This window comes from Pyricularia oryzae, chromosome 3 (genome assembly GCF_000002495.2).
Source record: "Pyricularia oryzae 70-15 chromosome 3, whole genome shotgun sequence".
Classification (NCBI taxonomy): Eukaryota; Fungi; Ascomycota; class Sordariomycetes; order Magnaporthales; family Pyriculariaceae; genus Pyricularia; species Pyricularia oryzae.
The window spans coordinates 1378903-1401086 of NC_017849.1; the positions used below are offsets into that span (position 1 = coordinate 1378903).

A 22184-nucleotide genomic window follows, 5' to 3' on the forward strand; every position below is an offset into this window, starting at 1 on the left:
ATTTCTGCTTGCCTAAATCTCACGTAATTCACAAGTGATGATGTTCTTTGCTGCGACTTTCTGGGCCATTACATGCCTTGCATTGAAGCGTTGCCCCCCTGGCAATTTTCCAAACGTCGCTGCATCCTTATTTCTCACTGTCTTGGCTTACCTCTATTCACGGGGATAAATGACTATTTCCCTGTCATTTCCGTCTCCCATTCTTTGGAACTGACTGCATCGGTGATGGTGTTGGTGGCGATCACAAAACAGAAAAAGATCACATACCAAAAAAAAAATAGTAGCATGCTGCAATGCAATTAAAGATTTGCCTGGGGGCTGACGTGACCTGTCATATTATGACGATTCTGTCTGCCGCAAATCACCATCGATGAACGTTTGGTCCCTCCGCCTGCATCAACAGACAAGAGTAGGTAGCCCTTTTAGGTAGAGTCGATCCTTCGCATGTTTTCTCATTCTTGTGCTTCTTTGTTAAACGCCAAACCACAATACGCAAGGGATCTAGCCATGTGCAAAGTTGGCTAAAAGTTTCACCCCCAAGCTCCCGTCTCTCCGCTTTTTCTTTCCACGATCTTTTTCCCACCCTTCTCCCCGTCTCCAATTGAGGTACCCAGGGACCTACCGGACGGAGCTGCTGCCGAGCAAATGGAGGGTGGGAAACCCACGGTACTGGTTGCACAGAAAAAAGAACTCCCATCCCCCGCTTCATTTCTTGCCTATTATGGGCAGTACCGAAGGGCTGGTTCCAGACAAAGCGGGGCGGGTGTGATATGTGATAAAAATATGTGTTCTTTTTGGTAGCTCGTTGCTGATACAGAATATGGGATGTACGAAGTAAGCAATGGCTGCAAAGCAGATACCCAAGATAAGATGGGTATCTAGAGCCAAAGATTTAAAGCAAGGGGGACAGCTACAGAAAGAGACTGATCAATTTTCGAGGTTACATTGCGTCAAAAAAAAAAAAACGATCCCTTATCCCACCAAGAGGCGCAAACCCCCTACAACGGTTGCATTTGGCACTAGGCGAGTCGAGCCTTTCCAGTCTCTATTCAACCCCACGTTGATCTTTAGCAAGGGCGGCATTCGACACCCCCGCTAAAAGGGACATCTCACGGCATCAAAGCATCAGAGGTTAAAAGTTCGGCAACTGGCCCGCTTAGGTCCAGGAACGAGACGAACACACGAAGCATAGTGAAACGCGTCTCGAGCATGTCAGGTGGACAATAACCTCAACTCTGTCGTCATCCGTTGGTACCACAAGGAAACTCCCGTGACTGCCTCAGATGAAGCTGGTTCCCGAGATCATTTCCCCATCTCTTTCTCTGTCCAATTCTGTTTGTGTCCCTATTTTGCTCGATCACAACATTCCGTGCTCCCGAACCACAACCAAAGGGTATTTGCAGGCGCGCTCCCCCGTAAGCGCTTGGCGGTGACCATTCTTTCGACACAAGTTCGTCAGCATATACGGATAGACATGTCGGCGTCTTCTCGTCCTTCTCCGTTCAAAATAAACTTTCTGCAGCTCCTTTTTTCCACACCGGTCTTTTTTGTTCTGTGCCTTGATACATGTCGACTTCCCAGCGGTCGACCGGTGAACCTACGTCGCTTACACGGTCAAACCTACCGGTGAGCGGGATAGCCCGTATTACTTGCTTCTGCAAGATCTCGGAGAGTAAAAAAAAGGAAAATGTGGCGTTTCTTCTTTGTTCACCGCTAGGAACAAGTATGGATTTGCATGTGCCTCTGGGTTACATGTTATCGTGCCTCTGCGCTGCACCCTTTTTTTTGGGTGAGTTCGTTTTTGTGTCTTTGCAACTACAAAGTAAAAAAATAAAATAAAAAAAAAAGCGCCGTCATCGCCGATCAATTCCCTTCCGCCGAGCCCCCTGCTTAGCCCGTTTTCGGACCGTGGGAATCATTCGTATGTCACCTCTCTTATCTTTTTTTTTTCGGATCGGCAACCGCCTTAGCAGGCAACAACTAAGCAGTGAAGCAGCCCGTAAGCAAAGCATGGCGACCAGATCGGCTGTAGGTATCTCTTTTTTTTTCTTCTCGAATGCAGTCAGTCACATGTACCGACGACTCCCCCCGCCTCGCCCACACATTGCTTCTGATACCCTGATAGATATTATTATGGGTCGCTATAGAACCCCTTGACGCCTTGAGCAATGTGCAGCAATGGCGTGCCGATCATCGAATCATTTATTACACACAAACCCTGCTGACGTCCTAGGATGATCTTTGACCATCGGGCCAGTCACCAGTGTGTTCTTGGCCATCGCTATGGAATGAGATAAACTACGTATGTGAACGAATAGGTCTCCTCCATGTGTACGCATCATCAACTCTGTGCACATTCAGTAATAGAAACATATTCTAATGTATAAATGATATTGGGAAAGGCGCGGCTTCGTCTGAAATTTATCGTGTGTCCGACCAAGAATCAGCGGGACGCGCTTTTGGTTTGTCTTGGAAGAAATGTGACCGAGTTTCTGGAACGATCAGACGCTTTGACTAATGAAGGTGATGGGCTTGGTTTCCCTGATTATTCTCGTTGAGGCTTCATTGCGCTCGCCGGCGTCTCGGCGCAGGCAGGTATAAATATTGCTGCGTCTCGGTTTCGAATATGAGGTTCCGAGGTTGCAGTGGGTGGTTTATGCACTACAGAAACTGCCAAGTCGTGTATAGCGCAAGGCCAGCTGTTGTAGACAGTAGAACTCATTTCACTGGACTTTTCAGTCTGGTAGGTAGGTAAGAGTAAGCTTTTAGAAGCTGATGTCTTCTTTGCAACTCTGATTCTGAATCAAAGAATTGAGAATGGATTTGCTGCGACTGTTTAGATCTATCTGTCTTTCCCGAGCTTTAGGACAGTTCTTTTCATCCTTGGGGTGCTTTCAACCATGGTGATTGTTGATAGGCTCGGAATATGACTTAGTCTTGAGAACTACCTATTGATGAGGTGGATGACTGCTGCTCTTTTGGATGGCTTTCAAAGACGTTAGCGACTCACCAATCCCAGAAGCAGAGTCAGATGAAACAGAACAGTTTTTTGGGACTTGAATGGGTGGACAGTTACTCTCTCAGTAATTTTTAGCCGTGGGGAGGTTCGCTTGATCCATCAGAAAGCTCTGCCAGTGATACTTTCAAGTGGCAGCTCTGATATGCGTCCGTGTAAAACCGACAGAAAGATCCCAAGTTCAGATGCTTTGGGCTGTGGTGAGAACTGGAGTGTCTGCAGCCGCCGAGCATTGACAGACCTCATCCAAGGCCATTACCTGAGGTAGGCGAGACCAGACTTTGGTATAGAGGCCTAGATGTAGGCTACTGCCCCGTTCTGGACTACAAGATATCTACCAACTTCCGTTATAGTACCCTTCAGGATGAATGAGAGAGACTCTCAAGATGACGGCGAAGTTTTAGGGGAGTAAAAGACCAAAGACACATCTCAAAATCAAAACGACCTCGTTTTCAAGTTCTTTAGCTTGGCTTTAAGGCATGACTTTCAAGCATTCCGGATCCATGCGGCAGGTTGCACTGGTGAGAGCTGGTGAGAGGGACTTCGTGATAGAAATTGCCCTTACTTGCGTCTGATCTTTCGAGTGTCACTGAGTCAGATACATGGTACAGTTGTCATTGAGTACATGCCTGAAATAAATACATCACAAAGCCCTCGAGATCCTCACCGCTCCGAGGGTACAGTCTGCTGCTTGAGTACTTGGAGCTATTTTTGCTATGAGCTTAGTTTCTCTGAGACAACCAAGGGAGACACCGGCTTGCATTCTTCTACTCCAAAAATAGAGCGAAGAGGGGAAAAGTATACGCTTTTCCTGAGTTTAATACTTCATGAGCATACTTGCAGTACCTCAAATTGCAAAAGAGAGGTTCTTCAGCCAGGACCAAAGAGTCAGTCGTTCACACAGCTATCCAGGTATGAAATAAGCATAGCTAAATACGAAGTACGGCTGATTTCAACCGTTTCATGTTTGGAGCAATACCAGGTCTGTTGGAACCAGTAGATCTGGGGAAGTCTGGGGAAAAGAAAGGGATGTCTGCTGTCAAGTGCTCCCACGGACCATATTCACTGGATGAAACCGATACGACTCTTGAGGAGGGGTGCATAAATTCCGCAAAGGTTGAGCTACCATAGTATATCAAGGTTTCATCTTTCCAAACTGTACTTGAAACTCCCTGCATGGAATGAAGACGGAGAATTTAGATAAAGAGAACAGGATTAACAGTGCCGCCCTACCCTGGGTATCAAAGGAAACAAGTAACTGCATAGATGAAAGACAAGAAAACTTCACCAGCGACGCTCGCTCAACAATGACATGAGAACGTACAAGTCGTGATATATTCGTGAAAATCGCATAGAACCAATGACTTCCCCGATCAAGGACCAGTAAAAGTCAGGGATCGAAAGACATCCTCTCACGGAAACGCCCTCACCCCACGGATCTGCGGGTGGGCGGAGTGCGTCCAGCCCGTATGCCTCATGGGCTTGATCCGCACGGGCGGCGGATTCAGCACCGGCATGGGCGGGACGCGAGGCCTGGGCCTCGGCCGCGGCTGCGCGGGGCCACCGCTGCTCAAAGACCCTTCGCTGTCGTACCCCGACGAGTATCCATCCCTGGCGGCGGCCAGCTGCCTCTGGCGGCGCAGCATGCGCGGCTTGCAGATGCAGCACCACAGCAGCAGGAGCAAAAACACAAACGCCACCACGGAGCCGACGATGGCGCCAATGTAGTTGTAGCCCGGCGCCGAGTTGACGGTGCCCGCGGGCGGTGCTGCCGGAGCCGGAGGAGCAGGGGCGGGTGTTTCGCCCCCGTCGCCGAGGCCCAGGGTGACGTGCGTCGTGTACGTGGTTGCGGCGCGCTCGATGGTCTGTGTAACGACGCGGGCCTGCGGGCGCCGGATTTGCAGGGTTGGTGCAGGAGGCGTCGGCAGGTCGCCGGGGTTGTCGGGTAACATTTTTGTCTTCGTCGGGGGTTGAGCTTTATATATTTAAGTATGAGAAAAAGAATATGAAATCTTGATTTGCACTATAACGTGTAGTTGCGAGGGAGATTGTGGCGGTGGCTCAGAGAGTGACAGCGAGGTCTTGTCTTTGCTGTAAGTACTGCCTTTTGTTGGTACTGCTGCTGCTAATGTCGATGTTTTGCTCTGTTGGGTTTGCGACGTGCGCTTGGCGATCTCATTTGAGGAAATAGCCGAACCTCGAACCGTCAGATTCGCTATCGAACGCAACCCAACTTTTGAAGTATCTCAGAAGATGCAAACGAGGACCCCAAATGTTCCAAGTGCACAAAATAAAGCACTTCAGGGTTCGGAAAAAAAAAGTGCAAACACGCAGGGGAACCGAAGAACACTTTCGTTTGGGCGGGGCCATCTGCTGCAGCATAACCTGGACTGGTTTGAGCCTCAGTGGGCCGACATAGGAGGAGGGAAGAAAATCGTAGCGAAGGTGATGGTGGTGGTGTCTGTCTTGTGAGTGGTCGTCGAGGCTGTCAGCACCTCATGGTTGCAGCGCAGCTACAGTGATAGTGGTGTAGGTCAGTCATAATCCGGGTTTGAGGTTGCCCCTGCAAGTCACAATCAATTTACCCGTCGCCGTCGTCGACGTGCCATGCGATTTGACGACTGCGGAACTCTACCTTGGAATTTATATGGCATCAGTGTCGGAGCTATGCCAGCAAAATAGCGGTATGGAGGAAGTAAACAAAACCCCAGTTGGGCATCAAAACGCCCACAATTTACGCAAATTATAATAGAATGGGACTTGGCTGTGCTGGCAGTTGAAATGTTTGGAGAGATGGTACCGAAAAAAGATGAGAAACATGCATGAGAACCCCGCTTCCATAGCCGGTCAATCACCGAATTTTCTCTGCGCGGCGCGTAGCTCTTCATCTCTTCCATTTCCCCTTACTCGATCCTGCAGGTTTGGGCTTCACTCCAGGCAGGTTTAATTCACAACTGGAGCCCAATTGACAGAACGATCAAAACATAAACCAAACCAGCACATCATAATTCCTCTTTGGCCTCAAACAAAAACCCATCTCGGGTCTGGCGCCCGCTGATGACAACTCACAAAACAAGATATACGGACAAGACGGAGTAGGGGATGATCTACCTGCCCGTACTTTTTTTGCTTCTTGTCTATTGAGTCTTGGCACGAACCACACAACCATGTATACTGCATCCATGCATGCATGTCATACACAGAGACAGCTTTGAGTGAGCTGTCAATGGACAGGCCAGGGTCCATGGTGACCGAAGCCGTCCAATCGACCCAGGGAGGCACATGGCGGCATGCACACCTAACCCTCATCTACAGCCAATCATGTTGTATTTTCTTTGGGGGTCATTATGTACGGTAGCTTGGTAGGGAGGGAGCCAAAGACTTGATGACAGGCGACCGACCGTCACAACTCACTTGCGTCGTAGGTACTGCTTTGGCGAATCGACGGTCGACGTTGTCTAGCGGACATGAGTAAACACTGCCAAAAATGCGTCGCTTGGCGCAGAAAACATGCAGGGAGAGAGCGTCACGGTGCATTGTCGATTTTACTGGTGGAATTGGTGACTGGCTTGGGGTTCTCGAGTACGTATCAAGAATTGGCAGCGAGTTGTTGCGGTCAGAGCCAAGAAAGGTACGGGATACGATCACGCGGACAGGTGGAGAGACGAGCTACAAGGATTAGGTATTTAGTAGACCACAGCCAGACCAAAGTCAAACAGAATAAGTATTTAGTCTGTATCAATTTTGTAACTTCAAATATGTACTAAGAATAAACAAGACCCAAAAGCGCCGAAAAATGCAGATGCCTAATGCTCATCCCGTCATGACCTCTATATGCAGACCTAGTGTAACTCCGAGCGAATAACTCCGAGTAAACTGAAAACCGCAAATAAACAAAACAGAACCAAAACAAACTAATAGAAAAAAAAATAAGATAAAACTCAAGGTGTATCAACGCTCGAATGGGAAGTAGGTAAGCAAAGTGTCCACCTATTTCATGAACCCTTCGACTTCTGGCCGCTTGGTGACGGGCAGCTTGCTCTGTTTGAGCTCATTCTTCTTTTCCGCCTCTTTCTTATCGTCCTTGGGCGGCTCGGGCTTTTTTTCAGGCTTGGCCTCGGGTTTAGCCTCGGGTTTTTGCTCAGGTTTGGCTTCAGGTTTTTGTTCGGGTTTGGCCTCGGGTTTGGCCTCGGGTTTGGCCTCGGGTTTTTGCTCAGGTTTGGCTTCAGGTTTTTGTTCGGGTTTGGCCTCGGGTTTGGCCTCGGGTTTTTGCTCAGGTTTGGCTTCAGGTTTGGCCTCGGGTTTAGCCGCAGGCTTGCCATCTCCCTCAAAACCCTTGTCCCATTTGTTATAGTCCTTGGCCATCGGATCGATAATGTCAAAACCCTGAGGGCTCTTCTTTGGTGGCTCTTCCTTCTTGGGCTCATCCTTCTTTGGCTCATCCTTTTTAGGCTCATCTTTTTTGGGCTCGTCCTTTTTGGGCTCGTCCTTTTTGGGCGGCTGGTCCGGCTTTGCATCTGGCTTTCCGTCGCCTTCGAGGCCCTTATCCCACCTGTTGTAGTCCTTTGCCATAGGATCAATAATCTCAAAGCCCTGTGGGCTCATCTTGGGTTTGCCCTTGTCTTCTGGCTTTTTATCATCTGGTTTCTTGTCGTCTGGCTTCTTGTCATCAGGCTTCTTGTCATCAGGCTTCTTGTCATCAGGCTTCTTGTCATCAGGCTTCTTATCGTCTGGCTTGCCGTCCCCTTCAAGGCCCTTGTCCCATAGATTGTAGTCTTTCGCCATTGGATCGATGATCTCGAAGCCTTGTGGACTCAGTTTTGGCTTGTCATTGTTGTCGGCCTTCTTGTCGTCAGGCTTCTTGTCGTCAGGCTTCTTGTCGTCAGGCTTCTTGTCGTCAGGCTTCTTGTCGTCAGGCTTCTTGTCGTCAGGTTTTTTATCATCTGCTTTCTTTTCGCCCATATCGCCGTTGTCCTTAACGCCCGGCCCTGTATCCATCTTCAGACTGTCCATGCTGCCGTCGGGTCCGGGCTTTTGAGGCTCTGCCTTGGGGGGATCTTTGGGCTTGTCGTCCTTGGGTGGATCTTTGGGCTTGTCGTCTTTGGGTGGATCTTTGGGCTTGTCATCTTTGGGTGGATCTTTGGGCTTGTCGTCTTTGGGTGGATCTTTGGGCTTGTCGTCTTTGGGTGGATCTTTGGGCTTGTCATCTTTGGGTGGATCTTTGGGCTTGTCATCTTTGGGTGGATCTTTGGGCTTGTCATCCTTGGGGGGATCTTTTGGCTTGTCGTCCTTGGGAGGATCTTTTGGCTTTTCCCCCATGTCGCCATTGTCCTTCGTTCCACCGCTCGTCTCCATCTTGAGACTGTCCCTCTCCTCTTCCTTGGCATGCTCCACTGTCGGGCCCGTTGCTCCCGTGTTAGCCTCGGCCGGGACGGGGGCCTCATGCTCGACATACGTAGGCTTGTCCTCGGCGGGGTTTTCGGGGTTATTACGGCGGAGCATCCGTGCAGGGCGACTGCGGCGGACCTCTTCTGTTGGGTATTCATGCTGCACGCTCCTCTTGCTAACCGACTTCCCCGGGATAGATCCGTCAATCCTCTGGACGAGCGAGTCGCCGATGGCGTGCAGGCTGGACTCGAAATCTTCAAACGAGCTGGCGTCCCACTTGGCGCCGTTTGCGCCCGGAACGGCATCCTCTCCGGTGAATGCGAGATACAGCACATCGTTCTCGCTGTGGCCGTTGTCGCCGTTAACGTCGGACGCGCCGTAGCAGGCAGTGGCCAGACCGATGCCTGCCTCGCCCATCATGGGATGATCGCCATCAGGGCCGTTTTCGTCGCCCCATACACCGTAGAACTGTTTGTTGTCCAACTCAAAGTCAGCACATCATACATATACGAGGTATTGTGATGATCTTTTATCAAAAGGGGCACATACCATCTTGTCGCCGCAAACGACAGCCATGACGCTAAGCGGCTCGACCTTCTTCCCATTTTTAGCGGTGACACTGTTAGGTCTAAACTCGGGCCAGCCGGGCTTCCCCTCGTTGCCAAAGACGACGTACGAGTGCACAAACGGGTTCAGGTCCTTGACGCCGACGTTGTAGCCCGTGAGGACGTCAGCGAACGACGTCTGGGCCTGCGTATCCTTGCTCTTGGAACAACGGCCGTCATCCTTCTGGCGCCCGGCCTGCTGGCCGTCGCAGTCAATATCCATGTCGCTCAGCTGGCCGCCAGGCATTTGCTGGTAGATAACGCCTGCCGAGTCGAGCAAGTCTCCACAATATGAGCCAGCTGTATCATTGGAGATGCCAGAGTGGTTAGCAGATATGACGAAGAGAGGAAGGGGAAGGTGATTGTTTTCTGATCGCCAAGTGAGAAAAAAGAAATATACATACTCTTTTCATCTGTGGAGACGCTGCGAAAGCCGCTGGCAAGCTTCTTCTCGCAGTCTCCTCTAGCGATTATGGACTCTCGCAGCTTCTTGATGTTTTCTGGTATGTCCCGCGCCGTCGTCGCCGCAAAGAGCAGCGACGACGACAGTGCCAAGGTTGCAATGCTTGATCGCATGGCAGATGTATGTGTATAGAAATAGAATTTGATCTCTTCCTCCACGAGGGAGAGATGGTGTTTGGGATGTCCGCAGGTGAGGTTCGTGATGCGAGTTACCTACTATGTAACGGTATAGCGCGTAGATGTGATGGATCAAGATACAAACTTCATGTATATGGAAGAGCCCACAGCTCCTCGAAAAAAGGCAGGTAGGTAATGTTTCTGTCCGACTAGGATAGAAACCAAGAAAAATGATCAAACCCAACATAACGGCACTTGTTGGCGGGAACAAGGTTGACTTATATCAGACCCACCCTCGCTTAATCTGGGCAACCTGGGCTGATGATGAAAAGTAGGGGAACATGCGAAGGCAGCAAGCACTTGCTTAGTCGGCCGTGAGCAGTATGCAAACGAGGCTTTGAATGTGTACGGAAAGAGAGCGGATGAGATGCCGGCGGTGGCTTGTTTGACACTTGGGGGTGACATCAGATTGGGACGCCAAGCTCCCGCAAAGAGAATTGACTGACTACAGCAAAAAGGATGAGTACGCGCCATAACGAGCTCAGCTACGAGCCGAGTTTTTCTGGTGGCGGTCGGCAGGCGGCGTTGAATCTTGATCTTTGACCGCGGGGCAATGGAATTTAGTGTCGATGTGTGTGGGCTGCGTCAACAGTGTCGCGTCAGGAGGAAAACAAGAAAGAAACAGCATTCAAAATCCGTCAGTAGTAAGCCCTGGATTGCCTGGCGAGTCAATGCGCTGTGTTCGAAACCCTCTGGGGCTGCCTGCTTACTCCGCTGTGGGTGCTGCGCCAGCGCCTCGGGATGATGGGTGGAGTAACCGCCCGCGGCCATGGCATGGTTCGTCCCATATTTCTGGCCACGAGGTGTGCGACATAAAATCAACGACTCCTTGATGGACTCGAATCTTGCAACTGTTTCCGGAGTAGATGTTTACTTCTTTCGGTTTTTTTTTCACGAAAAAAGCTTGTGACCCTCTAGACTAGATTTAGATCTAGTTCTAGATCTATACCTTACCCAAGTCCGGGTCTACGGTAGCGTCTGTGCACGTACAAATGGAAAGGGACGCCTACAAAAGTCAGGTCAAGGTAAACAATCTCCAGCGCCATATCAGTCTCAGCTTAATAACTTTCTAGGCCTAGACTATTTCTAGACCTAGAAATACTTTGGACCGGTATTTTGAACGTATGCTCAATGCACGCGCTGCACAATGCAAGGGCACATGCACTAGCGGCTGGTTGTCGACTGGTTCGTCGCACGCGTACTACAGACTGATGCTTACTGCCGGCCTCAGCATTGAGTTTCGATAACGATTTTTCTGAACGTTGCATGAGCCTGTGCTATGTTCTTTCAGTGTTTGACTTGGCAGTCAACAACCTGACAGCCGTCATGACGGCCAAAATGAACTGATGCTCTCCTTAATTTCTTGTCTGGGTCAAAGAAACTGCCGTCGTACTCGGGGCAGTGGCTTGGGTGCAGTAAGCTGCCGAAGGCTTGGGGCCTTTTCTCTAAGTACCTAGGTAGGTAGGTAGGTAACCTAAGCGGGGCTGTTGGGTACGAGTGGCCGCTGGAGCGCCGCCCCAAAACTTCCTTGCAGGTACATACCTCCTTACCAGGTACCCTGCCACAGCAACTAAGCCGGCACGTCGGAAGGAACAAGCCTCAGCACTGATTGCATTGTTCACAATAAGATTTTGCAGATTCCGGGTATATTGTATATTATGAACCAAAACGATATGAAAAAGACCAAGACACGCACACTCAGCGCAGCATGGGCGTCGACAGAGTCTTCTCGCCATGTCTATCGCGAACGCGCCAATCCCCCGGCAACTCATTGACCGTCTCGTGCGCACCCGACGACGCATCCAACTCCGACGGCGCGTAGAAGCCCTTGTCCTGATGCAGCTCTGCGCTCTGCGCCGCACCGGGGCTGCCTTCCATCTCCGTCGCACCGCCGCCGTCGCCGCCATGGGCACCCGCGACCTGGTGATAGCCATACGGCTGGTGGGTCGACTGGGCCGACGACTTGAGGAGCTCCGGCGAAGACGACGGCGTGCCGTCCAGCTCGCCTGTCGTCGTCGGGTGTCCCACCCCGCCTCCTGCCGCCCTCGCTTCCCTCCTCTTGATGCACCTCCAGATCAGAAACCCCGAGACCGCAATGACGGCAAGGCCCAGGACCAGGCCGACGACCATGCCCGCTATCGCGCCTGGCGCCAGGCCCCCGCTGCCGCTGCCGGCGGCGTCGGACGCGGACGAAGAGGTGCCCGAGGGCGAACCAGGCACGTTTGTCACCGCCGCCGGGCCATCATCGCCGGTTGCCGTCGCGCTACTGTCGGGAGACCCCGACATTGTCGCCGCTATCAGTCTCGAGGGCGTGAATGGCAGCGTCGAAGCGGCCGGCTGGGCGCTGCTGAGCGACGAGAATGCTACTTCGAGGTCCGGCACGCTGATCTGTTTAAGGGTGTTCTGGAGGGTGCTCCAGCAGATGCCGGTTTGACCCGATCGTTCCGTGCATTTCTCACTGAGGGACAAGAATTTATGTCTCGTTAGTATTTGTGCCTAAAATCTTCTGCAGTCGTAACAAGTTTTGCACATTTGATAGAGTCACGACTGAGATGGAATAAAGAGGTGAGCAGGAAGAAAGACAAGAAGAAAAAAAACTCACGACCCTGCTAAACAGCACCAACTGTTTGACCCCGATCCGCACGACAAGGTCGTACCATCCGTCTTGCACGTCGTAGCACCCCGCCAGCACACCGTCCTGAGGCCCGTGTCGCAGCAGAACGACTGGCCGGTGCTGGGGTCCCTAGAGCAGGCCTTGGGCGGAATGCATTTGGCGCTGACGGACGGGCATTGGTTCTGCGTCTTGTTGGTTGTGAAGAACCAATTGTCGAAACCGTCACTGATTACAGCACTCGACATGGTTTATCGGTTCTGTCAAGCTGTCTCGGTCCGAGGGCTCGAATTTCTTGTTTTGTTTGAGGTGTTGTATTGACGCCGAGTCCGAGGAGCCTAAGCGGGTGGTCGGTTGAATCTTTTTCGGAGGGATGCAGGTCCTTCCCGAGACCTGTCTGGTTGGTTCTGGTTGCCGTCGCTGCTAAGAAATGTACGTAATGCTTCTCAGTTCCGCACTATTCTGTCCCTTTTCGTATTCACTGTACAACGTAAAAACCGGTTGGTTTGCGCTTCTTCCGGGATTGTCTCCTCCACTGTATAACACTTTTAGTTTGGTGGCTGCTCGGCGTCTTGGTCCTCGAGGGATCGATTACGAAAATACGCATCAACTTGAACTTGAATTGAATGCAGAGCAAGGCAGGAGGGTAAGCAGAAATAATCAATTGTCCTGCTGCGTCCTAAATGAGCCAGACCGCGAGTGGCGGACCAGGGTCGGCAAGTTCAAGCCTGTCAAGATCAGGTCATTTCAAGTCCCCACCAGAGAATTTTACCAACTCGAACGCACGCCTGTCGAGCACGGCGAGATGCTGTTTTTGCGTCTTTGATTACGGCAAAAAAAGCTTGGGGACTGAATGGGCATTGCCCGCGTTTGGTGGATCAGCCGGCTTGGCAGATATCTTGGCGGGTAAGCCAGAATGGGGCTTAGCGGCTATGGAGTGCCGCTCATAGGCAGTTATTTGGGAGAGTTGGGGGCAGATCGAAATCCTTCAGAGTAAACTATGGTGAATGGGGCGATTCGGCTTGGAGCTTCTTGTAGCAGGTACCGATAGTAAAGGAAGTCGAAGGGTTACTTGAATGTGTTAACTGGGTACATGTGTAGTTTTATATATACTTACTAGAGACACTCGTCCAAAAAATAGCCTGTCACTTGGCATTACTATACATTAAACATCTACTCTTGGTAGGTATCCATCAGAGAGCATCCATGTCGGTCCTGCAAGGTATGGACGTCAGCAGCAGATCAGTCAGGCTGAAGACAGCAAAATTAGCACAAAATTAATCACAAAGTACACCCAAATGCACCAGACTCCACTGCCACTGCCAAACCAGTCAATCGAATCTAAATACGACTCCGCCTCTCCACCAATAATTGTTCCGCCTGCCCCCTTCTTTGACCCCCCTGCACCGCCTTTCGCCGCGATCATCTATACACCGGCGGACAGAAACTTCAAAAAGCCCGTTCACCGTCCACATCTTCAGGCGCCTCATATCCGGCAGTCTTTATCATGGCAAGACTACGGGTAGGGCCACCAAGGCCGCGGCTGGGACCCCTTGCCCTAGAGGTTCGCCTCCTCCTGTAGGTTGAGCATATATAGTGACGGGAACCAGGTTGCCGACCCCGGAGACGTAGTACGTATTGCACCCGCGAGAAGCTTGTTAGGTTTTGATCCACAAGCTGGCCGCGCCCCATGTAGGCCGTGATGTCCCACGGGATCCGGTCCGATCGATGCCCCTATGCGAAGAACCAGAGCAGTGACCACAGGCCCATGCGCACATCGAAGTGTGATGCTGTCGCGAGGTTCACGATTTTGGCAAGTGATAAAAGCAGGCAAGTGACAGTAAGGCTAAAGCATGTAGATGGTATGCCAACACAGATGTTGCCTCAGGAAGATGAGTAGTGCCAACTCACACCTTGTATTTAACAAAGGGACCACCTTGAAGTTATGCTACAGACTGTTTTCCGCACTCATCATATTCTCATCGCCGTTATAGATGCCTGCGCACTGGTTGAAGAAGCTGGAAGCACTTGACAAGGGTTTTTCGCCACAGGCAGCGGACAAACACTGATATTGCGGTCGATGAAATCCACGTTTCGCCCCACCTATCCATTTCCTTTCTCCTGCCCTTTCCCCTTCGTTTACCTTGAGCCCCCGGGCCTAGCAACTGCAGCGAAATATGCAATCATTTTATACAATCCGAAGACATGACCTCCTTAGCACTTTGGTCACGCAGCCCCATCACCGATTGCCAAGGGAGTTGCATTCATCTCCTCGCCCCTCTTTCCCCGAAGTTCACCTCTGGCCAGCACCCTCAGCATGTTCCATCAAGCAACGCCTCATGTCGTCCATTTCTGTCCTGCCCAGCCCTCAGCGGGCACCGCGGTGGCGTGGCGTCTCCGCCGAAAGACAATCCAGTCGAGGCTGCATCTCAGCAGCAGCAAGAATGCTAAATGAGCCTGGGTTATCTACCGGTGCGGCTGCCCCTCAGCCGTATTCTACAGCGCGTGGGATTTGCTGAAGGTCTTGACCGAGGACAATACCCACGAGTCCATCTCCTTTTCGGACGCGCCCGAGATTGCCGACAGGCTCAAATGGATTTTTGTCGAGGAACCGGCCATCATCGACGTGTCGGCAGAGGCCCTCAGGCAGCGGTTCAGGGAGTGGGCGCTTGCCGAGAACCCAGGTGGCATCCCAAACTTACCGCAGGGTTATTCGCTGAGCTGGCCGAAGATGGCGCTTGGTCCGCACTCTATCGCTCGGGCAGATATGACGAATATCTCATGATGCGCAGGTAGCTAGCTAGCTGGTAGTTGTGCCCGCAATAGCTGCGGATAGTCAACCACCAACACAAAGGCTATATTCTTGCCAGAGATCCGGCGGTTACTGTACAGACACTTGATCAAGCATGTGTCTCCAACCTACCCATCCCCGATCGGCCATATGCTCAACATGTAATGCTTCTGGGGCTTCGCCAGGAGATGGTAGCTCATGAGCGCTCGAGCGTGCAACAATCTCCCAGCCATGGGGCGAGACATCCCTGAAGACACAACCTGACCGCCAATTGGTGGCCAGGTCGAGCATAGCACCAACGGCATCAAGGGTCTCAGCAACAGCTCCTCCACCCTCCCACGATTCCGTGCAGGTACTTTTGATAGTACAGGTGCTTGGCAGCGAGGTCCGCGCTCGTATGAAACTGGGGCTTAGAGGAGTCATTGCTAGCCATTATGGCCGAAAGCTGGCTGTGGTTCGTTGGTTCCGATGTCTATGGCGTTGACTGGCACTGAGAAACTTCGGGCTTTCTGGATTGTCTTCGTTCCATGTAAATGGCGGGCTCAGGCGTTCTGAGCAAGCTTTTCATGGGCATCAAAGGTTGCTGCATGATGGCATTGTGGTAAGACGTCGAGAGCTTGGCGATCGCATAATACCTTTGAGTACAGTATCCTTGTTGGAAAGGACTAGAACTAGCAGTGTTTAAACGTCTCGTAAAAGATCATGTATGAGGTGGAGCTGCTCACAAAAGGAAGGGGTCGGCATCGCACCATTTCGGCGCCCAAGGTAGGCTCAGTTGGTAGAGATAATGGAGACAGCCACCGCGGCAGAGTTAGTAAAGGATTCAGACTTTGACTCACTCCTTGATATTAGAGAAAGTCCTCGTTATGAAGGCCGCCAGAACGTAAGTTATACCCGGTGGGATGGAATCTAGCAGTGAACGGCGAGCGGCTGTCGATGCTCGAACAAAATGCTTCTACTCATATTCCAAATATGAGTAGCAATCCGACGAAACCTGGGCGGGCTCACCTGAGAATATCGACGGCCCCGATCATGGCAAGCAGAACAGGATGGCAGGCACTCCTGCAACTACCTTGGCTACTTAATAGCACGAACAGGAACAATATGACGCGCTGCTTGCAGGGACTGTTGGTGGTTAAATTCAATTCGCTGCCGTAGAGCGCAATAATGGAAGGAAGCATCTCCAGCGAGAATATTGAACCGGTTATGGCCAGTCGCAATTCAGTCTTCACACTGCTTGCGCACGGTAGTAAGGATGGACCCATTCTCAATAAAGCAGGTAGCTCTGGTTTTGCGTGCGTGGTGGATGATTAGTCGCAGTCGACCTTAGTAGTGGCATCCCATAGTTGGCAGAGTACCTTGCTGGATATTTAGCTCAGTCTACCAGCAAGAGGAAGGCGAAAGCAGGCTCATCACTTTCGATCATGCCCGAGCTAAATATCCAGAAAGCTTGCATGCATCATCACATTTCGGGTATTGAGAAGCTTTTGAGAAGGCAGACGCTCGATGTATAAATATGCCTGATGTTTCTTTTGTCTTTCCCCAACCCTAACATAACTATCGCAAAACACTGACAAAAGGATAAACTTGCTCTGCTGTAATGCGCAGACAAAATGCAAATCCACTATCGCAGCGCAGTTTCACTGGAAGACTTGATGACTTCCACGCTGAACCCGCCTTCTGCCATTTCATCTGCCTCAAGTCACACAAAAGACGTTCAATTAAGAGGTCCTTCGGCAACAACAACAAGCAGGATGATTTTCCTCCTCTCCATCTCATGTTGAACCCATACTACCAACGTCCGTTGCGGACACTCACTCGGCATCCATAGACAACCAACAGTATTTTTTGTGGCCTAGGAAAAAAAATCAAAAGGCTCCAGAACTCCAAATTGCAAACCCACCCCTTTTTTGGCCTTGGGTCTCCAGGCGCCCTGTTGCAACAGAGCTGTATTTGTGAAATCCAATGCAAAGAGACAAATAACAAAAGCCAGAAGGAAACTCAAGGTAGAACGACAGCTGATGAAAGAATCCAAGAAAAGCAGCATGATGCCAACTCCTCGCAAGCCAATAAAACAAGAACAGCAACAAAACTGAACAAAGCAAATTGAGCTGAGTGGTGTTCTGATGCAATAAATGTCAAAAGCAGACCATGAAAAAGGAAATCAAAGGATACAAACGCCGGCAAAAAAAGAGGAAGCGACATAGAAGATTATGCATTAAAGTAACGCCATTCTTTTGCCGGCATAAAATTGCCTCATCTCAAAGGCGAATAGTGTCTTCGAGTATATGAGGTATGACACAAGGATCATATATAGGCAGAGCCTGTACCGAATCGTCATGATGCGGGGAGGTTGCGTGATTATAGTTGAAAGGGCGTATATATCATGCCTGGATGCAGCCAAACACGACGTTCGGATATAAGTGCATTCGTTGTGCACTTTGCTGTAAAGGTATATATAGATGTTATTGTGCGGTATTTCTCAAGGGCCGTTGGGCTCCTGCCAGGCTAATCGAGATGTTGAACGTCCTGAAAGCCGAGATGGTTGCTTGTCCCCACGGTGGTCTACCGGAGGCGTTAAGAGAACTTTCAGTATATCAACCCCTAATCGCTGTCGCAGCGTGAGTCTCCGCCCCGCCAAATGGGAACCGATCGTGGAAATGCTGGTGGTACTGCATGCTATGCGACGACGTACCGGTCATGGACTGAGGGTACCCTCCCGCCATGGATGCCGGCGACGTCGACCTGCTGGACAGCTTTGTTTGAACCGATGGCCGGGCGTGGTTTTGTGATGGCGACGGGCTGCGTTCGACCGAATGCTGCAGAGGTGACATCGCCGGGGAAGGGGCGAGGGCGAAAGTGGTCGTGCTGGGAAAATATGGGTTGAGGTCCCGTCGGACCGCATTCTGAGGCGCGTGAATGGCATGACTTCGGTTGAAGCTGGCCATCTGAAGCGGGCTCGAGACTAAGCTGGACTCGTTGGAGCTCTGAGCTGAACGCAACGAGTAGTCGTCCCCTGCACCATCCAGACGCCCGCCCTTCAAGGTGCCGTCGCTGAGCTGAGGGCTCGATTGCTTAGAGCCAAACTGCAAATGAATGTAATTAGTGGATGTGTCTTGAGTTGTATGAGTCGATTCGTGGCGTGAGTTGACAGGATTGGGTGAGCGGTACACGATATTGCATGTTGGAGATGTGATGAGAAAGAGGACTGCTCATGTACGTACAAAGCAGTACTTGTTGACTAATTCCTCGTAAGAAGAGGATGCCAAGATCGGGGCGGCTGTTTGCGATGCCGGGAAGGCCGATGGTTTTTGCTCGTTAGTGGCTTGCGCAGGTTCCTTCTTGGCCATAGGACCCGGCGTCGATGGCTGCGAGGCACCGATGGTGTTGGCGCCCGTCGGGGCAGAGACAAAAGTCGGTCTGGGTGCCGGCTTGATGCTGCCTCGCGTGTTGCTCTTCATATACAAACCATCGCCCTTGGGACGAGGTGAGGTCTGCTTGGCTGCTTGGATGGCCGTGGTGAGTGATGCACCAAAATCGTACCGGTTGGCAAAAGCCTGCCCGCTTGGCGCGGAGAGCCGACCGGTGAGGTTATCACTGGGAAGGCTGGTCGTCGACTTGACACCTTTGAGGCGAAGGGGGCCAGCATCGTCACCAAGGTAGTCTTGGAGTGACTTGTCAAAGGTGCCATTCTCGCCAAACTCGTTGCTGATTTGCAGTGACTTGGGTCGCGGGGCCAGCGAGGAGTTGTTACGGCGGTTGCTGCGAGGAAGCTCGCCAATTGAGCGAGACGATGCACCTTGGTAGCCACGCTTGCCCATCTGGGGAAGCATCTTCTTCCGGAAGTCGACTTGGAAGTTGGCACCTCCGTTGCTATCCCAGTATTCCTGACCATTAACGTTGTAACGGACACAGAAATACAAAGTCTTAGACTCCAGGTTGGCAAGCTCAGAGAGCTTGATGCTAAAGTTGAACCTGTCGTGGCCCACATCGCTCTCCTTGGGTCGGATCTCGGTAGAGAATTCACCAGCTACCTCAGATGTCGTCTTCCAGTAGTCAAAGGTGAATCGACAGGTAACGTGCTTTTGAAAGGCAAGGTTGGCTACGGCAACCGATCCAACCAAACTCTTCTGGTCGGCCGAGAGCCATACACGCTCCAGTCTCAGAGGCAACGCCTTTCTGGCGGCGGTCTCGACGGGGAAATTCGTGACAATAATCTCCCACTCGTACGGAGGAGACCTAGTGCCTGAACGATCCTCGCCAGCGTTGAATGGGAATTCGCTGTCGCTGTTGTAAGTATCAGCGGGTGATGACCCAGCGCTGACAGCCAGGGGCCGATCGACCTGCAAGAAGTGTCGCACATGCTCCAGATGCGAGTCGAAATGCACAGCCTTGGAGAAAGTCGGAGTGCCAGGCATGCTGGAGGGGCGTCTCCGAGATGAAGGACGAAGAGCCGGGCGTACAAGTTCTCCGGACTTCTTCCTCACCATCTGCGGCTTCTTGAGCAGAAGCTCCTCCTCAGAGTCCACTTCTGACGCAGTAGTAGAGTTGTCTGGCGGCAATTGCACACTCGATTCGGTCTTGGATCGAGAGTGAGAGTTCCTCTTGCCCAGCTTCTCCAAAGAGCCTGTGCTAAAGCTGTGGTGGAAGCCCTGGTTGCTTTGAGGCTGGTGAGTCGGTGGGATGATCACCGTGACATTAGCTGGTTTGCATTTCGAGGGGGAGCTCTCTCGGTGCTGAGGAATCTGGCTGATGGCAGCCTGAAGCTCCTTGAGATTCTCCAGCGTCCTTCCCCGGACCTCGGGTGTCTCGTCGTCATCGCTACTGGCCGTCGATTCCGGGGGCGAAAGGATCGCACCATTGGGCATACCGAGTCCATCTGACACTGGCGGTGGTGACTTCCTGACGCTGCCCGCCAGCATCGCCTTGAGATCCTCAGATGTTGACTCGGGAGTCGGTTGTCCATTTTGTCCAGTAGGTGCTGACGGAGTTCGGCGATGCCTGCTGAGGTAGGATGCTGATCGTGGGAGTGTCGGCCGCGGGCCCCCGCCTGCTATCGACGACCTGCGGCTAGCATCGGGAGATGAGGGCTGGGAGGATGCGGGAGAGCGGTGGGTGGGTGGTGTGTAAGGCATTCCCGCGACTGATGTGCCGCGAATCGAGGGTATAAATAAAGCTACTACGGTAGTAGGATGCCGTGCGTGGGGTAGGGGGAGGGGGATTGTCGTCGTTACGAAGAAGTCATCAAGATGAGTGCCTGCGGCGCGTTTCTCTTCAGTGGGATTCAGAGAACCTGCGGAAGGGACAACACAAATAGTCAGTAAACGCTCTTCGGCTTTTGTCCACACATATGACGAGGGCCATCGCGAATAGGAAGTGTTGGTCTGTTCATGATAGGGATGGACGAGATGATCGGATCTGGAACTTTGATGTGACAAGTCGTTGGTAGAGAATTTGAGATCGAATCGGCCAGGGAAAGAGGTATCGTAGTAGGGAAGCGGGTGTCGACGTAGTGTTGAAGCCATGGGTGCGAGACAATTGTCTTGCCTTGCAGTTGCCCCGTGATCACCCAGTCGAGCAGGACTGGAATTCGTCTTTGGCACTTACTGGGCAACGACAAACAAGGAGACTTCGAAGTGCTCTGGCAATATTCCAGCAACAGAGCAAATTCCGAAGAACCCGAAGGTAGACTGAGGCCGCTACAGGAGCGAGGCCGTCGAGTCTAAAAGAAAACCTGCACAGGAATTGCAGTAGACTGCGAGTTGGAATGGCAGTCGATTGAATGAAACCTCTTATGTACTGGGTGAGGTCGTGGGCGGGAGAGTGTGTCGAGGGCAGGAAAGGTCGAGGCTGTCGTCTGCTTCCTCTGTTTCGTTCTGCGTGGATCCCCTTTGTATGTCCTTTGACCGGCGCGACCGTTATCGAATACAGTCTGCTAACCAGCTCTGCTTGTCAGCCACTTTGGTGAATCGGGTTGTCGTTGCGGAGACAGGAACCACAACACAACAACCTCGAGAAATGATGTACTACTGTAAAAGTAGACCGCTGATGTGGGATGGGGAGAAGAAGGAATGTTAAAAAGGTTTGTGCGGATGGGAACCGGGAAGCGGGCCATTTGGTGTTTTTGATGGTCTGGGACACAACCTAGTCCAAGTAAGAGCGACGACCGGGAATGAGCGATCCAGGCCTGAGGGTGTGGCAATAGCGCGGGTGGCCGCAAGGCCTCGCACTGTGTCATCCCAGTCTGTGGGGTGGGGTTTTTGTTTTTGGTTGGGGATCTGCTCTTCTCCAGGACCCACATTTACAGTAATGCGGGCACCATCTTTGCAGGGTGAACCTGGGCAGTGCACCACAGCTCCCACTGAGGCTGGGGTGGGACTTTGGCAGTCTGAGACAGCAACGAGCGGCGGCAAGAAAGTGTGGGAAGCGCAAGCTGCTTGCTGCAAAGCTGCGGCGACTTTGGGCTAGGAGGGAAAAAACAAATCAATTAAAACAATAAAAATTATCCACGGGTGTATAGCTTCTATTTACTACGTGTAGAGTGTCAAAGTGGAACGAAACGAAAGATACATTTTGCCTTCTCTCAATATACAGAAACGGATAGATCGGAAGTGCATTGGCATCTTTGTCCGGTTTTACTGGACGGGTCTCAGGCCAATGGTGCTTCGGAGCAATATCTACGGGTTACTTTCAAGGTTTTGGGTAAAGAACTGAACTTTTGGTTTACAGTGGCACCGTCCTAATCACCGTGTATCAATCAATACAGGCGTTCGGTTTCGGAGCTCACAGATAGTGAGTGCTTAAGCATGACCAGCCCCCCAGAGTCGCAATTGATTGAGACTTTGGGTCAAAAGCGTGGTTGGAAACACCCAAAACATTGTGTCGGTAGGTACGGAAACAGGAAGCTAATTAAATTTTGGATGAGACCAACAATCGTGTTGTTTCGTGGTCTTGGAAGAGCCGCATTGTAGGCAAACCAAGGAAAAAATAAACAAAATATCCCTAACAGAGTGAAAGGCCTGGCAACTCTCAGACATCCCAAGATCCTCAAGTCAGTCAGTTAGTTGCCTTTGGTCTCAAAGCTCTGAAACCGCCCACTTCGTCCCGTCCGGGGGAATAATCTCAACCTTGAGG

The 22184-nt window shown here is 51.5% G+C and overlaps 5 protein-coding genes across 5 annotated transcripts; 1 reads left to right on the forward strand and 4 right to left on the reverse strand.

Moving 5' to 3' along the window:
* Positions 1-4081: 4081 nt before the first annotated feature.
* MGG_07655 (uncharacterized protein) lies at positions 4082-5809 on the reverse strand. Its single transcript, XM_003711541.1, has one exon. The coding sequence runs from the start codon at positions 4966-4968 to the stop codon at positions 4429-4431; it is 540 nt and encodes a 179-aa protein (XP_003711589.1). The 5' UTR covers positions 4969-5809; the 3' UTR covers positions 4082-4428.
* An 891-nt stretch (positions 5810-6700) lies between these two features.
* Positions 6701-10272, reverse strand: MGG_07656 (chitosanase). Its single transcript, XM_003711542.1, has 3 exons — positions 9414-10272; positions 8954-9309; positions 6701-8872 (listed from the first exon to the last, which is right to left on the reverse strand). Exons 1-3 carry the CDS (start codon positions 9583-9585, stop codon positions 7007-7009), a joined length of 2394 nt encoding a protein of 797 aa, XP_003711590.1. The 5' UTR covers positions 9586-10272; the 3' UTR covers positions 6701-7006.
* Positions 10273-11171: 899 nt separating this feature from the next.
* Positions 11172-12948, reverse strand: MGG_07657 (uncharacterized protein). Its single transcript, XM_003711543.1, has 2 exons — positions 12251-12948; positions 11172-12106 (listed from the first exon to the last, which is right to left on the reverse strand). The coding sequence occupies exons 1-2, from the start codon at positions 12505-12507 to the stop codon at positions 11347-11349; spliced, it is 1017 nt and encodes a 338-aa protein (XP_003711591.1). The 5' UTR covers positions 12508-12948; the 3' UTR covers positions 11172-11346.
* A 1013-nt stretch (positions 12949-13961) lies between these two features.
* Positions 13962-16135, forward strand: MGG_15216 (uncharacterized protein; the record flags this gene model as incomplete). Its single annotated transcript, XM_003711544.1, has 6 exons — positions 13962-14121; positions 14749-15000; positions 15165-15211; positions 15280-15504; positions 15750-15860; positions 16031-16135. The coding sequence occupies 6 exons, from the start codon at positions 13962-13964 to the stop codon at positions 16133-16135; spliced, it is 900 nt and encodes a 299-aa protein (XP_003711592.1).
* Positions 16136-16535: 400 nt separating this feature from the next.
* On the reverse strand, positions 16536-21166 carry MGG_07660 (uncharacterized protein). The gene is made up of 3 exons (XM_003711545.1): positions 20658-21166; positions 18275-20343; positions 16536-18136 (listed from the first exon to the last, which is right to left on the reverse strand). Exons 2-3 carry the CDS (start codon positions 20183-20185, stop codon positions 17648-17650), a joined length of 2400 nt encoding a protein of 799 aa, XP_003711593.1. The 5' UTR covers positions 20186-20343; positions 20658-21166; the 3' UTR covers positions 16536-17647.
* Between the last annotated feature and the right edge of the window lie 1018 nt (positions 21167-22184).

Coding starts and splice junctions, on each gene's coding strand:
- MGG_07655 (XM_003711541.1), bottom strand. CDS start 4,968: ATGTTACCCGACAACCCCGGCGACCTGCCGACGCCTCCTGCACCAACC.
- MGG_07656 (XM_003711542.1), bottom strand. CDS start 9,585: ATGCGATCAAGCATTGCAACCTTGGCACTGTCGTCGTCGCTGCTCTTT. Junction 9,310..9,413: donor CGTCTCCACAGATGAAAAGA/GTATGTATATTT, acceptor CCAATGATACAG/CTGGCTCATATTGTGGAGAC. Junction 8,873..8,953: donor TCGTTTGCGGCGACAAGATG/GTATGTGCCCCT, acceptor GACAACAAACAG/TTCTACGGTGTATGGGGCGA.
- MGG_07657 (XM_003711543.1), bottom strand. CDS start 12,507: ATGTCGAGTGCTGTAATCAGTGACGGTTTCGACAATTGGTTCTTCACA. Junction 12,107..12,250: donor TGGTGCTGTTTAGCAGGGTC/GTGAGTTTTTTT, acceptor CTTGTCCCTCAG/TGAGAAATGCACGGAACGAT.
- MGG_07660 (XM_003711545.1), bottom strand. CDS start 20,185: ATGCCTTACACACCACCCACCCACCGCTCTCCCGCATCCTCCCAGCCC. Junction 18,137..18,274: donor TAGTCAACAAGTACTGCTTT/GTACGTACATGA, acceptor ATTCATTTGCAG/TTTGGCTCTAAGCAATCGAG.